The sequence below is a fragment of the Macrobrachium nipponense genome, chromosome 6 (genome assembly GCF_015104395.2).
Source record: "Macrobrachium nipponense isolate FS-2020 chromosome 6, ASM1510439v2, whole genome shotgun sequence".
Taxonomy (NCBI): domain Eukaryota; kingdom Metazoa; phylum Arthropoda; class Malacostraca; order Decapoda; family Palaemonidae; genus Macrobrachium; species Macrobrachium nipponense.
Genome location: NC_061108.1, coordinates 40,980,162 through 40,997,662, shown reverse-complemented (window position 1 = coordinate 40,997,662; position 17,501 = coordinate 40,980,162). Strand labels below are relative to the sequence as shown.

The window sequence follows — 17,501 nt, the reverse complement described above, 5'->3', positions numbered from 1 at the left end:
AGTTGAAGTCACCAGATAGGAGAATAGTCCAGTCCTTGTGATTTCTACATATATCATCCAATTTTTTCAATTATTAAGTCAAACTCTTTAGTATTAGGAGGTCTATATATTACTATGTTCATCAATTTTTCAGATTCAAATTCTACCGCTATTAGTTCACATTCTGAGTTACTATATTTCTCATATATTTTTCCTTGTTTTTTGTCTTTCCCATATATTGCGGTTCCCCTTGATTCCTATTTTTTCTATCTGATCTATAAGTTTGGACCCTTTATTTGATCATCATTCCCAGTCTCTGGGAATACCAGGTTTCACTTATATTCATTATATCTATTTCTTTTCATTTTGGGTTAGTTCTTCTAAGTACTCTATTTTTCTTTTTGAGTTACTCGTAACTAAACCCTGCGCATTCATCACTATGATGGTTTGCGTGTTTTCTCCTTCATTTAATACTGGTAGTAATAAGGATTTTCCCATGCTCTTTCCTGTTCTGGTATGTTGTTCTTTCATTTCCAGAAATTCTGACATTAAAAAATCCAACTTTTCCATAATATTTGATCTTCCTTCATCATAATTATTCATTTTGTGTCTGAATCTGCAATTTTCTCCGTTTCCTCTGCAATATCCTCTTGCATAATAAATACAGTTATTATCTCTTGAGTAGAATTTCGGAGCTGATGCTTTGAAATTTTTTGCTGACACCTCTGCATATCTCATTGGTGGTTTTGCTTTTCTCTTTTACCTGATATTCTTGATTTCTCTCTTTATTTGTTTCTTTCTTATTTTGGATTTTATTACTTGGTTGGTTATTTATTTGATTATGATTCATGGCTACAGGGTGCATATATTTGCATTTTTTGTCGAACTTACATCCTTTTCCTTCTTTAGGTTTTTACATATTTTGGATGCAGATCTCTGCAATCATCCCCATATCCATCTAAGTATCACATTTACCATGTATTTCATAGTTTGACATATCTTAGGATGTTTGTAGTAACATCTTTCTCCAAATCTGCAATTCCCTCTTTTCAAAAGGTTGCAGATTTTGTCTTTCTTGTCTATTTTTTCCTCTTTCCGTCATTGTGTAGATCTGGGTAGAGCCTCTTCGGGATTTGCTTTTCTGTTGTCATAATCGTAATTTATTTCTTCGTAGGTATGCTGCTTTATTGCCTCATATGTAGTATCAATGAGTATCTCGCATCCATACTTTTATCTTGTTCTTTGTTTTCCTTATTTTTTTCTGTCATTTCATTTTTGTTTACTTCTCTTCCGTTTTCCTCTTCTTCTTTTTCTTTTTCTTCTTCTTCTCCTCTCCTCTTCTTTCTTCATCCTAACTATTTGTACATTCATCTTGATTTAATAACATTGTCTATCCATGAGACAGTTGAACAAAAAATTGTATCTTTTCTCAAATCTGTATTACCTCAGCACACTGTGGATGGGTCGGAATGTTGCATGCAGCACATTTTCTGATTAGGTTTTGTGGATTGACTATGCTATACCAAACCTTACACAGTTTGCATGCTTTTTGGCATTCTTTTTCCTAATGCATCAATTAGGATATTCACAAGATTCACCTTATTCATTTTCTTTGTCGGAAATATGTTGGTTTATGTATATTTTCTTTATGAGTCTCTTGACCACTTGGATTTTATTTGGAACTTCTTCGATTAATTTCAAGATGTTTTCATTATATTTGTTCCAGTTTGAAGGATTATATCCTTCTAATATATCTATGAATGCTTTTGTATCTTTTTGGTTAGGACTGTTGCTGATTTCATAGATGAGAAATGCCAGTTCCCTTCCTGCTACCTCATCGTATTGCGAATCTGCTAAACACGCCAAATTACGCCACCTCTTCCCGCAGTTGGAACTTACTGCCATCTTGTTCTGATTTATAGTATTACACTTGATAAACTAACTTAGAAGATGCTTTATCCTACTATTTTCACACTAATCTTATCACCGATAGTTCACGAACACTTCTAGATATTTTCTCAAATTCTAGTCGTATGTTAAACTTGTGATATCTGTTGATTAATCTGACTTCACGCGGGTACGTCTCACCAAGCAAGATGGCTACTACGAGAGAGAGAGAGAGAGAAGAAGAAGAAGAGAGAGAGAGAGAGAGAGAGAGAGAGAGAGCAGCTTGTGACGAGAGCAGCTTGAGAGAGCATTCTGTGACGAGAGCAGCTTGAGAGAGCAGCTTATGGACTAGAGCTTAATAGCTTGAGAGAGAGCTTGGGACTAGAGTACTTGATAGCTTAGGAAGGGACTGGGACTAGATAATGTTGCTAATGCTCGAGAATAACATGAAATTTATATTTTAAATATTTTATGATGATAAGAAATGAAACATGGATAGTGATAAGATATTCTCTTGTATACTGTTATAATATGTGATAATCATTGAGTCAACTATAAAAGTTGTATTGAAGCCACAGTTTCGTAGTCACAGAAGAATAAAATATGGCAACATTTTTATTCTTTCGGGGACCATCTTGTTCTTTTATTACGATAATAATAGATCAGTATTATAGTTTTTTTCTGTAGAGAGAGAGAGAGAGAGAGAGAGAGAGATTTTTGCTATTTACATTCATAGTATTTGAAAATTTGTAAACGAGTTTATCCTAAAAATGCATTTAGTCATGAAAAGAAGAAGAAAACAGTAATTAGTGAATCTTGCTCTATGATAAAATTCGTGATTTCGTTAATTTTGCCGGAATACGTAGCATTTGGGCTTCCACACAAAAAAGTAAGTAAATGAATTTATGACAGAGTTAGAGGATACTTACGTAAAAATACATCGGTACTTTGTAGAACGGTGACGTCACGGTGGTCATATGTATTTTTTTCGTGAATGAATATACATTTATGATAAAAAATAGCTACTGTACTGCTTAGAGTACCATACTGTAATATTAATGTAATCACATCAAAATAAAGTAATCATTGGTCATTGTATACTGTGAACATGTAAAGTGTATTTTTGTCTTTTGAAAAATGGATTCCCCAAGGAATTATTCCTTGAAGAGGCTTTTTATTATGAAGATATGCCAGTAATATATAAGATTTGCGTTTTATTATGAATATATTAATATGACAATAATATATAAGGTAAAAATGGTTTTATTACGTTTACGCTTCGTCGCCGATTGCAAACAACATACGATAATCTATGACAATTATCGTTTGTATGACTGCAGTGTTCAGAGAAGTTGATTACGTTATGCCAAAACAATAATGAAGTTCGAATTGAAAATTTATGTTTTCCTAAATGTTATTACTACTGTAATTACACTAATACTATTAATATTTCTAAAAGGTTAAAAATGACAAAGGTGCTGTGAAGTGTAACTCAATGTTTACATTTTTGCTGGCCGCTCAACTACAAGTTGATGTCAATGACGTGGAATTATTCCATGAATAGGTTATATAGCCTATTATGAAGATATGCCTATGATATATAAGGTGAGAATGGTTTTATTACCTTTATTGTCAGTTGATATCATAATGGGAATCTGTTCGTGCATTTGTTAGTTATCAGAACCGGACGAGGCTTAGCCTACCACCGACAAGCCCGATGCTGTGATTCATACCAGCGATATATAGACTGATATATAGACTGAGAAATGGTCCAAGGAAAAACCCGTGATTAACTGAATCTGTGATTGCTGATCCGTGACTAAGCGAGGCCCCACTGTATGTACCTGTAAATAAAGTGTATTAGCGTACATGGTACAAGAAATACTGTACATACATACGTATGTAGTAAAATGTGGAACCTTACCTTTCGAGTGAGGCGATCTCCGAAAGTGGCGACAGAGGGGACAAATGGCAGAAAACATGAACACTTAACTTTACGAAACACATTAAAAAATGGCAGAAAACAATAACACTAAACTTTGCGAAACACATAAACAAATGGCAGAAAACATTAATAACACTTAACTTTACAAAAAATTTTAAATTTCATACAATCAACTTACCTGTCAGATATATACATAGCTAAGACTCCGTCGTCCCCGACAGAAATTCAAATTTCGCGCCACTCGCTACAGGTAGGTCAGGTGATCTACCGGCCTGCCCTGGGCGGCAGGACTAGGAACCATCCCCGTTTTCTATCATATTTTCTCTATCGCCGGTGGTATCAACATTGTTGCTATTACCTCCTGACTTAGATTCTTATTTCATCCTTTGATCATCGTTTATCGGCTTTTTGGTGACGTATGTGGATCGTGTTTTGGCATTCGCTACTGTGGACTGTTTTTGGAATTGCTTTTTGGATTTTTCTCAGTATGTCTGATTCAAATGTGAGTGTGAGAATGTGTGTGAATGTAGGCTGCAGGGTGAGGATACCGAAAGCTTCGGTTGATCCTCACACTGTATGTCGTAAATGTAGGGGGTTTCAGTGTTCTGCTAATAATACTTGTCATGAATGCGAGGGATTAAATGCAGAAGAGTGGAAGACTTTAACTTCTTATTTGAAGAAGTTAGAGAGGGATAGGGTTAGACGTCTGAAAGGTGTGAGTTCAAGGCCTATTGAGCCTTTTACTGATAATTATTCTAATCCTAATGATTTAGATTCTCCCTATGTGTCTAATTCACAAAGTGTACTTTCGGAATCGGCCTCGGAAATCGCCGATCTGAAAGCTACTATTCGAGACATGAAGTCCAAAATGGCGGACTTACAGGTAAGGCTAGTGAAAGTGAGCATTACAGTGAAGTGAGCATTACTGATGAGTTCCCAGTGTTGTGGAGGGGGCGTTTGATCGTCCCTGCGACGCTCCCAGGCCTAGACCTCTTCCAAGCTCCCATGCCCAGAGGAGAAGGAAAGTCGAAAGGCTTAAGGAGGTCGTGGGGAATCCCCAACGGTCAGACGTCCCTTCAGCAAGCTCTGTTTCGTGGCAGGCTGCTCAAGGGCGCTTTAGAAAAAGCGTCCTTCGTGAGTGTTTTTTCTCATCCTCTCCCTCTCCCTCACCTAAACGAGGGTGGAAGGAGTCGGATTTATCGAGGCCTCTGAAACGTCATTGAAAGAACCTGAAATTGATTCGAGCCCAGAGCGTTTCTACAGATGACGCTCCCTCTCTATTAAGAAGGCGAAGGTGGCGTCAGCGTCACCCGACGAGGACGCAGAAGTACCCTTTCCTACTTCTCCCCCGATTGATGACGAAAGGCGTCATGCAGTTGACGTGGGAGAAGCTTCAAGGAAGATTTATTATGGCAGTACAAGAACAACTGGCCTCTCTGGTGGGAGTTTTAGCGCCTCGTAGGAAGGACGTTGCGCTTCCAATCAAGAAGTCTCGTCCTCTCTCCCTTGCTAAGCGAGAAGCGTCATGCAGAAGTGAAGCTTCTAAACACATTTACAGAAGCTTCGGGTTCGAGAGCGAGATCGGTAGCTTACGAAAGATACGTAACGCCAGAGACGCGTGAGACGTCTTTTAGACATGAAGCGTCTTTGAAAGCTGTTGGTAGACGTGAAGCTCCAACCAATATTTTGGCGCCAGTTAGGACGCCTTTTGAGAGCGGAGCGTCTTCCAGGCGCGAGGCGTCATCCGGACGTCAGCAGCCAAGTAAGCGGGAGTCCGTCAGCCAGGACGCTTGGCGGACGAGAAGCGTCATCCAAGCGGGAAGCGTCTTCTATTTATGGAGAGAAGCCTGAGCTTTTGGCGCCTTCCAGGGCTATTAAAGCGGGGAAGAGGAAGGAATATCATTCCCTTAGCCCCTTCTCCTATTAGGAGTTTGTCTCCTCCAGAGGAAGAACGTACAGAGTTGGGAGCGGAGACTCATTTAGATCCTGAGTTGGAAGTAAACTCGGACAAGAATATCAAGGAAGAGAAGGACGTCGAACTATAAAGTTTTGACTGCCTTGCTTCTAGAGGAGTATGGAGACGAATTGACTCCTGCCGCTCCTCCTTCTCCGCGCTCTCTGTTTTCGAGTGCTAAGACGAAGAAGTCTTCGTCTTTTCAAAATGCAATGCACACCATTTCAATGAAGAGGGCTCTACAATCCTTAGACTCTTGGATGAAGTCTAAGAAGGACTTAGTAAGAACAGTCTTCTGCATGCCTCCAGCGAGACTAGCTGGTAAAAGAGGCATTTGGTATCAGACGGGAGAGAATATGGGTATTGCTCTTCCGTCTACGTCAGAAGCAGACTTTTCGACCTTAGTTGACGCTTCACGTCGACAAAGTCTCAACTCGGCACGGATTACGTGGGGCATTTCTGAACTGGACCATCTCCTCAAGGGACTCTTTCATGTATTGGAAGTTTTCAACTTCTTAGATTGGTCCCTTGGGGTGATGTCCAAGAAAGCCCGCCCATGATTCTGAAGGAATCGAACCGGAAGCCCTTTTGTGCATATTGTCTTGTATAGGACAAAGCGGTGCAGGATGGCTCGTTTTGAAATCTCCTCTTTGTTTGGAGCAGGTCTTCTAAAAAAAGAGGACGGTATATGGTGCCTTTTAACCAAGGCAGTCTCCCACGCTCAGAGGGCAGCGCTGCTGTATTCGCCTTTGTCTGACTTTTTGTTCCCTTCTCAGTTGGAATGAACGTTCTCAGTTAATTGCTCATTCATTAACTGAGAAGGCGACTCAGGACCTTCTGACGCAGTCAGCAAGGAAGAAGAAGCCTGCTTCTACACCTGACAAGAAAGGACCGAGTACATCGGTTCAGCCCTTTCGAGGTGGCCCTACCTCCAGACCTCCCGCAAGAAGGAAGGCTCCTGAGAAGAGAGGTAGGTCTGCCTTTCGTCCCTTTAAAAAGGGAAAGTGAAGCTTCTCTCCTCCAAGCACCAGTAGGTGCCAGGCTCCTGGGATTTGTGGAGGCCTGGACACTTATAAACGCAGACGCGTCATCGTTGTCTATAATAAGGAAGGGATATCGTATCCCTTTCCTGAACACTCCTCCCCTAACATCAATACCACGGGAACTAACAGCCAAGTACAAGGATCCTATGCTGAGGATACTCTTCGATCGATGGTGGAACAAATGTGGGACAAGAGAGCGATAGAACTAGTACTGGATCAAAACTCCCCGGGTTTTACAATCGCCTTTTTCTGGTTGCGAAAGCTCGGGAGGCTGGAGACCAGTACTGGACGTCAGCTCTCTGAACAAAATTTGTTTCGGAAGGAGAAGTTCTCGATGGAGACTTCTGCTTCAGTCCTTGCGTCATTGCGACAAGGAGATTGGATGGTGTCTCTAGATCTCCAGGACGCCTACTTTCACGTCCCGATCCACCCTTCATCGAAGAAGTACCATCCGTTTCATGACGGGGGGAAGGATCTTTCAGTTCAGAGCCTTGTGTTTCGGCCTGTCCACAGCTCCTCAGGTCTTCACAAGCCTGATGAAGAATGTGGCGAGGTTTCTTCACCTCAAAGGAGTAAATATCTCTCTGTATCTGGACGACTGGCTCATCAGGGCCAGATCAGAGAGACAGTGCTTGGAGGACCTGACGTTAACTTTAGATCTGATCAAAGCGTTGGGATTGGGCTCGTGAACCTCGAGAAGTCGCAGCTGACCCCAGACAGAACTTAGTCTGTCTGGGGATTCGATGGATTCTCGGGGTTTTCGAGTATTTCCTTCGCAAGAGAGAATCGCAAAAGGTTTGCAGATAGTCTCTCTCTTCTTAAGGAAGGAACATACGTCGGCGAGGGAATGGTTGAGCCTGCTAGGGACCCTTTCCTCGCTCGAAACAGTTCTCCCGCTAGGAAGACTTCATTTACGTCCGCTTCAATTCTTCCTCAAGAAGTCTTGGAGTTGGAAAACTGGACAACTGTCGGACGCCTTTCCCATTCCAGTGGAGATAAGATCGCACCTGGAATGGTGGTTGCCCCCTCGGTGGAAGAGAACAAAGGGATCTCTCTAAGGACACAGAACCCAGACCTAGTGTTGTACTCCGACGCGTCGGAGAAGGTTGGGGAGCAACATTAGGCTCGAAGGAGGTGTCAGGCACCTGGGAACCAGCGCAGGTGACTTGGCACATAAACTGCAAAGAGCTCTTTCGCCGTGCATCTGGCTTTGAAGAGTCTAGAACCTCTGGTGTCGAACAAAGTAGTGCAAGTAAACGTGGACAACACCACCGCACTTGCCTACATTCGAAAGCAGGGAGGGACTCACTCCTTGTTCCTTTACGAACTGACGAGAGACCTTTTGCTTTGGACGTCTCAAAGGAACATCTCCCTTCTGACAAGGTTCGTGCAGGGAGTAAAGAATGTGAGGGCGGACAGACTCAGCAGGAGGAACCAGGTCCTTCATACAGAGTGGACCCTACACGAGGAGGTGTGTCAAGATCTCTGGTTGCTGTGGGGGACACCTCATGTGGATCTCTTCGCCACATTCATTTCCAAAAGGTTGGCAGTCTTTTGCTCGGTCGTGGAAGATCCAAGAGCTCTTTATGGTAGACGCCTTCCTGCTAGATTGGTCTCGCGTAGACGTCTATGCTTTTCCTCCATTCAAAATCCTGGACTAGTACTAAAAAAGTTTGTGGCGTCAAAGGAGACGAGGATGACATTGATAGCCCCCTTTTGGCCGGCCCAAGATTGGTTCACGGAGGTGGTAGAGTGGATCGTAGACTTTCCAAGATCCCTACCAAGAAGGATGGATCTTCTCAGACAACCACACTTCAAGAGGTATCATCAAAACCTCCCCGCTCTCGCTCTGACTGCCTTTCGACTATCGAAAAGACTCGTCAGAGCGAGAGGGTTTTCTCGCGAAGTTGCAAGCGCGATCGGCGAGAGCACGCAGAACCTCCACTACGAAAGTATATCAGTCGAAGTGGGAGGTTTTTAGAAGGTGGTGTAGAACTAAGAAGTTGGTCCTCCTCCACTACCTCTATAGCGGAAATTGCTGATTTCCTTCTATTCCTGAGAGAGCAATCTCATCTAGCTGTATCCACAATAAAGGGATACAGAAGTATGCTCTCGGCTGTCTTCAGGAATAGAGGATTAGATCTGGCAGATAATAAGATCTCCACGATCTCATAAGGTCCTTTGAGACTTCAAAGTCGAAGGAACCAGTCCCTCCGAACTGGAACCTAGACGTGGTTCTCAAGTTTCTTTCATCTGAAAGATTCGAACCTCCTCATCTGGCTTTCGTTTCGAGACATCACCAGAAAATGCCTATTCCTATTATCTTTAGCTACGGCAAAGAGAGTTAGTGAATTACATGCTCTGCAAGATAAAGTAGGTTTCAAGGGAGACTCAGCTATTTGCTCGTTTAAGACCCTGTTTTTAGCTAAGAATGAGAATCCCTCGAATCCCTGGCCTAAGTCATTCGAAGTCAAAGGCAATATCGAGTCTCGTAGGAAGAGAAGCAGAAAGATCTCTATGCCCTGTAAGAGCCCTAAAGTTCTACATTCAGAGAAGCATCAGATGGGAGGCTCTAGACAAGGTCTTTGGTGCGCGGTAAAAGACCCCACAAGACTGATGTCCAAGAATGCGCTGGCATTCTTTGTGAGGAACGTCATTACAGACGCGCATAAGGTCTGTTCTGACGAACAGTTACGACTGTTGAAAGTTAAAGCTCATGAAGTGAGAGCAGTAGCGACGTCTCTCTCGTTTCATAAGAATATGTCGCTTAAAAACATCATAGATACGACATTTTGGAGATGCAACTCAGTATTTGCATCTCATTACTTGAAAGACGTTCGTGTGACATATGAGAAGTGTTTTTTCTCTAGGTCCTTTCGTATCGGCGGATACGATTCTGGGTACGGGAGCCGTCACCAATCCTTAAAAGTATATACTTTTCTTCTTTTTAGATATGGTCTGGATTCTCTTCGAACAATGGAGGACTTGGTTTAGCACGGGCGGCCGTCTATGTTGTTCAGTAAGAGAATCTTGTCATATCTAATTAGATGAGTATAATTTTTTTTTAGAAATTATGTATGTGTGCGTAGTGGTTTTTGAGTTACGGTTGTTGTGAAGAGTTCGGGGATAACTCGGAACAATCCTTAGTTCTAACATATGGTTAGGATCAGGTGGTCGGGATTGGTTGTGTGCTCCTTCATAAGGTGTATTGTCATATAAGTGGATCAGCACCCATTGACAAAGTCCTTTCAGGCTCTGCCGAGTAAGCGGATAAGACCCCATCGGCAGACCCACAAGAACTCTTGGCCATAGATCATATATCTCGCTAAAGTTTCTTGAGGTGATGCAGACTACTGGGCAAACACCCACGAAGTCTACCACCTATCAGGTAGGAACCAAGGTTTTATTTATACCTACAACATATGTTGTTTACCTGTCTATTCCATATAGTAGCTGTCTCTTACCCTCCACCGAAGGGTGCCAATCAGCTATGTATATATCTGACAGGTAAGTTGATTGTATGAAAATGATATTGTTATGTTACAATAAAGTTTCATACATACTTACCTGGCAGATATATACAATTAAAGGCCCACCCAGCCTCCCCGCAGGAGACAGGTGGAAGAGAAGAGAGAAAATATGATAGAAAACGGGGATGGTTCCTAGTCCTGCTGCCCAGGCAGGCCGGTAGATCACCTGACCTACCTGTAGCGAGTGGCGCGAAATTTGAATTTCTGTCGGGGACGACGGAGTCTTAGCTATGTATATATCTGCCAGGTAAGTATGTATGAAACTTTATTGTAACATAACAATATCATTTTTTATTTATTTTTTATTTTTTTTATTTTTACATTTTTACTTTTTTATACTTTTCTGTTTTTTTGTATCACTTGGATCTTCCTGTTTGCTTACTCTTACTAAAGGCCTCTTGTGTTTTGTAAAATTAAGTGTTCATGTTTTCTGCCATTTGTCCTCTGTCGCCACTTTCAGAGATCGCCTCACTCGAAAGGTAAGGTTCCACATTTCACTAAATACGTATGTACGTACAGTATTTCTTGTACCATGTACACTAATACACTTTATTTACAGGTTTGTAGTAAATAAGTTAGGTTTTGAATGATCCAAATTGTTGTATTCCATTGTTTATTGGTCAATTTAGCTTTATTATAAAATTTACTGGGGTGTTTTTGTAGGACTTGGAACAAATTAGGCAATTTACATGTAAAATGTGGTTCAAGATACGAAAAAATCAGGTTACTAAGGCCGCTTCGGAACGGATTAATTTCGTATCCTGAGGTACTACTGTACTACTTCCTAATGAACACCATATTCCTTGGAAGCTTGAATTGCAAGTCAGTGACCCCTGTGGCTTGTTCCATATTGAACAGAGTTCATCATCTGATTATTTATATTAATAATACATGGAGTAGCCACTTCTCTGTCTTCCAATCATTTGTACCTTGTGGGAACATAATGGAAGTTTTATACATGGTAAGAGACTACTCTGTGTGAGACACTTTCAAGTGCTTCCCCAAATTGTTTTTTAGAGTTGCAGACCAATGAAGTTAATTACCTTATTTCTGTATATATGAACAGTGGAGACTAGCATTTCAAGGCAAATGAGAAATCTTGACCATTTTGTTTTATTTTTATGCTTTGTAGATTTTAATTCCATTTTGCCTTTATTAGACAGCTTGGGACCTCATACGTACTAGCAACTGGTGGTGCTCTGGCTACTGCTCTAGGCCTTAACAGCCTTGTAAAGGTAAGGTTATCCATATTTATCCACATTTTCTATGTAAAATATGTGTTAACATACTTTTATCATATTCTGAGCAGTATACCTGCTTTGCTGTCTTCGAAAGACACTGAAAAATTTGTAGCCCATTGTAGGTAATTAAATCAGGCTTAGGTTCCTTGGCCAATGAACATTTGAATTGGATGTGAAGGTGTAAGGACAGTGTATTTAGGTTCTCCCTGTTGGATCTTTTTGACCTAAGAATTGAGGGTTAATGGTGCCTGACTATGTGTGACCTGCATGATATATAAAATTGCCTTTTAAGTATAGAGACCCTTTGCATAATATGATATGCTTGAGAGAGAGAATGAATTTATTGTCAGAAAGTATTATGTAGTATGTAGTTTTATATAAGTTACTTACCAAGTAATTACTTAGTTATTAGGTCCACTTGTCTGAGAGCTTGAATTCAAAATTCGCAGGTAACACGTCAGAGTCTGTGTAGGGGATTAGTTCCACCCACTAGCGGGAATATTAGGAAGGACTAGTGGATCACCTAATTCTGTTTCTGCCGGCCTCAGCATAAACACTGAGTACTGGCAGCAGCATATTCATTATTTTCCAGTTATATAACTGTCAGTGGTGTACACATACACTGAAAGTGTATGTGTACACCACATGAATCTTGTTTTGTTATTAATAAGTTAATTCATTAACAGAATTTTTACTTGAAAGTAAATCTGTTAGGTAAAATCTTTGTCTACAGTATATCTAGGCTACTTACGAGCCACCCATAATATTAATTGCCCTAAAAGTAATTCACGTATGTTACGTCATTCTTTTTGGCTGAAACTTTTGCACTATGTTTTATTTACTGGCCCCAGATCACTTGCAAGCCATTGATAAATAGTTTTGCCTTTAAATTGAATTTTTGAGTGGTGTTTTCTGGGCATAGGCACTCACAAGCCGCTGATGATAATTGCCTTGAAAGTAATTCTTGAATGTTTCGTCATTCTATTAAGTTTTTTTTTTTTTTTTTTTTTTTTTTTTGCCTAGGCTGCTTGCAAGCCGCTGATATATGATATTAGTTTTGCCTAGGCTGCTTGCAAGCCGCTGATATATAGATATAGTTTTGCCCTAGAAAGTAATTCTTGTACTTATTTTACACCATTCCTTGAGGCCAAAATTTTTACGTTCCTTTGTTTACTGGGCCTATGCTTCTTGCAAGCCACCAATGGATTAGTTTTGCCTTCAAGTAAAATCTTGAATGGTCTTTAGTTGAAATGTTTCTGAGAAGCTTCTCATGTCTCCTGTGCAAGAATGACACACATCTAGGTTGATGCACAGATCATGAACGTCCACACTTCCAGCACCCAGAAGCGCTCACTGATGCCTGCTTCAGCCTGATGCAGTTCTTCAATGGATGAGTTGGTTCTGTACTTGACTATCAATCTGATAGCTTGAGTTCACTTCTGCAGCCACTATTAAGGAATCAACTCAACAAAGTGCCGTGTCTTGGACGTTGACGGTCATTTGCCTCCACTCCTCTCGACCTCTACCCACTTGTATTAGTTGATTTAGTGTAATCTCCATTCAAGTCTCCCACCAGCCCAAGTATTTTACTCTGTCTACCTCGCACTCTCCCCCCTCTATTTTTCCAGTAAGGCACAAATGCTCTATCTTCTCACTTCTTACTGTATGTCCAACAAAATTCATTTGTCTCCCTTATTTCTCTTACATGGGCTTTCTGTGTTCTCATTCTTGCTAACACCTCCTCATTTGTCACTCTTATCTGTTCATGATGTTCTCAGCATTCTTCTATAAAACCACATCTCCGCTGCATTCAACTTGGCTTTCTATTCCCTAGTGACTGTCAGGCTCTGATACATGCATGAGGGTGGACCACACATACGTTTTCAGAGCTCTTGTTCTTGTTTGAGTTCCAGTTCTGTTATTTGTTAAAAGAATTTTGATATTCTTAAAAAGAGTTTTTAGCTATCAGAATCCTCCTCTCAATATCTTGGTTTGCTCTTGCATTTTGTGTTAGTAGACTGCCCAGGTAAACAAAACTGTTAGTTTGTTTCATACTTATGTTGTTTATCAATATATTACAAGTTGGTGGATCTTGATTCTTTGATGCAGTTACAACTTCAGTTTTTCTTACATTAATTTTCAGCCCCATTTTTTCACTCCCTGTTAACTGTGTCTACTAATGATTGCAGTTTTTCAGTTTTGTCCGGCTGTCTGCAATGATTACTGTATCATCTGCGTATCTGATGTTATTGATATTTATTCCTCCGATCTTAATCCCTTCCATATCCTCTATACTTCTCAAGATGATCTTTCCATATTTTGCAAACAAATTTGGTGATAATACACATCCTTGGCAAACTCCTCTCTTTATTTCTACCCATTCTGATTAGTTGTTGCCAATGCTAACTGCTGCCATTTGAGTCCCGTATAAGGTGGTCACGAGTCAGATGTCCTTGCTATCTACATTTAGTTTGTGTAGTATTACTACCACCTCAGTGTGCCTTATCTATCAAATGCTTTTTCATAATCTATAAAAATCTTATATATACATCTTTCTGAATTTCTGTTTCTATTTCTGTTAACATTCGCATGACGAAAATTGCGTTCGTTCTGTTAACATTTGCATGATGAAAATTGCGTTTCTTGTTCCTTTCCCCTTTACAAGTCCGTATTGTTCATCTGGAATTTCTGGCTTTAGTTTTCTTTTTATTCTGTTTAAAATTACTTTTAGAATTATCTTTATCTGGCTCATTAAACTGATGATCCTATATAGAGGAATCAGAGTAATTTATTTCTGGTGATTGAATATTTATTTCTTGATGCAATGTGATTCAGATTCCGCAATAAGCTGTAGGTCCCGTTGCTAAGAAACCAATTGGTCCCTAGCCATGTAAAAAAAATTTAATCCTTCAGGTCAGCCCTAGGAGAACTGTTAATCAGCTCAGCTAGGCATGCACAGAGCTGTCATGCCCTTTTTTTCTCATACTACCTAACCCTATATTTTTATCCACTTTCTTCCACACCTGGCTCCCTTGTTTCCTTCTCATGCCTCACCAGTCTCATGTTTGGGTTAGCAGAAAATTAACCTTGCAAAGAGAGTGTTGTGCAATGGAGGTGGTGATTATGCGGCCTGCTGGTTCTCCTAGACCTAAGTCACTGTCATACTCCCCTAAACCTGGGAGAAATCATACTGAATGTCCAAGGGAGCCTGGAGGGAATTACCCCAGGTCAAACCTGTAGCATATTCCCAGGTATTGACAGAAAGCCACTGAAAAGGTGTCTTCGTGAAGGTATAGTGGAGGCGCCAGCTATCCAGCCCATCGGATATCTGAGACCTAAAGCTCCTGTCGGACTCCCGTAAACCTGGGAGCAGACATACTGGGAGTCTAAAGGAGTCTGAGGGGGTTTGCATCTTAACCCTTAAACGCCTATTGGATGTATTTTACATCAACGAAAATTGTCTGTCGTTTGCTTAACCCTTAAACGCCGAAGCGGTATTTTAAAAACCGTCTCCCGTGTGCCGGTGGCGTTTGCGAGAGAGCGCCGAAGCGGATTTTTTTTTTTTTTCCAAAAAATTACAGCACGCTTAGTTTTCAAGATTAAGGGTTAATTTTGGGCTCCTTTTTTTGTCATTGCCTGAAGTTTAGTATGCAACCATCAGAAATGAAAAAAAATATCATTATCATATATAAATATTGGGATATATGACAGCGTGAAAAAAAATTTCATATATAATTGTATACAAATCACGCTGTGAGCAAAATGGTTAAAGCTAACGAGTTAATTTTTTTTTTTTTTGTACACTAAATTTCAATGAATTTGGTATATAACACATTGTAAAACGATCAAAGCAACACAGAAAATATTATCACAAAATGATGCATGAATTCGTAAAGTGCGGATGTAAAAAAAAAAGCTGTTTTCAAAAATACACCATAAATCAAAATATTGTGCTAGAGACTTCCCGTTTATTGCAAAATGAAGGTAATTGATTGAATATTACTAGACTGTAAGTGTTGTAGCTTACAATTGCAGTTTTCGACCATTTCAGTCGAGTTAAAGTTGACCGAAGGACGAATTTTTTCTATTTATCGTTATTTATATGATAATATTTCAAAACTGATAAAAGCTACAACCATAGGTTGTTTTTGTTGTATTCTACATGAAATTGTGCACATTTTCATATATAAAACTTTGTGTAACAGCTAATTTAAAATGGTGCAAACATTACGACAATCGGACGAAAAAATGTCTGATTTTTTTTGGACGAGTTACCACGCGGACGTAAGATTTTTTTTTTTTTTTTTAATTCACCATAAATCGAAATATTGTGCTAGAGACTTCCAATTTGTTGCAAAATAAAGGTAAATGATTGAATATTACTAGAATGTAAGTGTTTTAGCTTACAATTGCGTTTTTTACCATTTCTGTCGAGTCAAAGTTGACCAAAGGTTGATATTTTGGCACTTATCGTTATTTATATGAAAATATTTCAAAACTGATAAAAGCTACAACCATGGGTTGTTTGTTGTATTCTACATGAAATTGCGCAAATTTTCATATATAAAACTTTATTTCACGGTTAATTTAAAATGGTGCAAACATTACGACAATCAGACAAAAAAAATTCTGATTTTTTTCGGAAGAGTTACGGCGCCGATGTAAGGAAAATGTTTATTATATATATATAATATATATATATATATATATATATATATATATATCATATATATAATATATAATATATATATATATATGTAAATTCACCATAAATCGAAATTATTTGTGCTAGAGACTTCCGATTTGTTGCAAAATAAAGGTAAATGATTTAATATTACTAGAATGTAAGAGTTTTAGCTTACAATTGCGTTTTTTTACCATTTCGGTCGAGTCAAAGTTGACCGAAGGTTGATATTTTGGCACTTAATATTTATATGAAAAATATTTCAAAACTGTTAAAAGCTACAACCATGGGTTGTTTTCAGTTGTATTCTACATGAAATTGTGCACATTTCCATATATAAAACTTTATGTAACGGCTAATTTAAAATGGTGCAAACATTACGACAATCGGACGAAAAAATTTATGATTTTTTCGGAAGAGTTACCGCACGGACGTAAGGAAAAAGTTTTTTTCATAAATTCACCATAAATGGAAATATTATGCTAGAGACTTCCAGTTTGTCACAAAATGTAGGTAAATGATTGAATATTACTAGAATATAAGAGTTGTAAGCTTACATTGCGTTTTTGCCATTCGAGTAGACGTTCAAAGTGGACCGAAGGTTGATTAGGCACTTATCGTTATTTATATGAAAATATTTCAAAACTGATCAAAGCTATAACCTTGAGTTGTTTTTTGTTGTATTCTACATAAAATTGTGCACATTTTGTTATATAATACTCCATGTAACGGCTAATATAAAATGGTGCAAAAATTATGTGACAAAATAATTTCTGAGATGTGTCGCTGATACTTTTTTATGAGAAAGAAAGAAATTCGCGTTGTGCCGCCTGGGACAACGATTTGTAAACAAAACAACGCCTTGATCCGTGAGCTCCAGCATCCGCCAAGGCGCGTGATTCAAAAGTTTCGCCTAGTAGACCTATAACTCTTTTTCCGCGAATTTTTTAAAAACTTTTATATTGACTTACCATACATCCAATCGGCACCCAACGGAATTTATATCGACGTTTAATACGTCCAATCGGCATTAAAGGGTTAATTGACGTAAAATACTGAGACTCAAAAAAGTTGTTTTAAATATTCGCGGAAAAATAGCTATAGGCCTACTTGGCGAAAAATTTTGAATCGCACCTTGAGGGATGCTGGGAGTTCACGGATCAAGCTGTTGTTTTCTTTATAAATGTTACCCAGGCGCATCCTCGCTTCTTCATTCTCGCACTGTCGTAATTTTTGCA

General features: G+C 39.4%; 1 protein-coding gene across 5 annotated transcripts in view; it reads left to right on the top strand.

Annotated features, from left to right (window-relative positions):
• LOC135216371 (sideroflexin-1-like) overlaps positions 1 to 17,501 on the top strand; it is a 185,789-nt gene that overhangs the window by 73,859 nt on the left and 94,429 nt on the right. For all 5 annotated transcript variants that reach the window (XM_064251628.1, XM_064251631.1, XM_064251630.1 and 2 more), the window contains exon 5: positions 11,498 to 11,573. In XM_064251628.1, the coding sequence (XP_064107698.1) occupies positions 11,498 to 11,573 (76 nt within the window). The remainder of the gene's footprint in view (positions 1 to 11,497; positions 11,574 to 17,501) is intronic.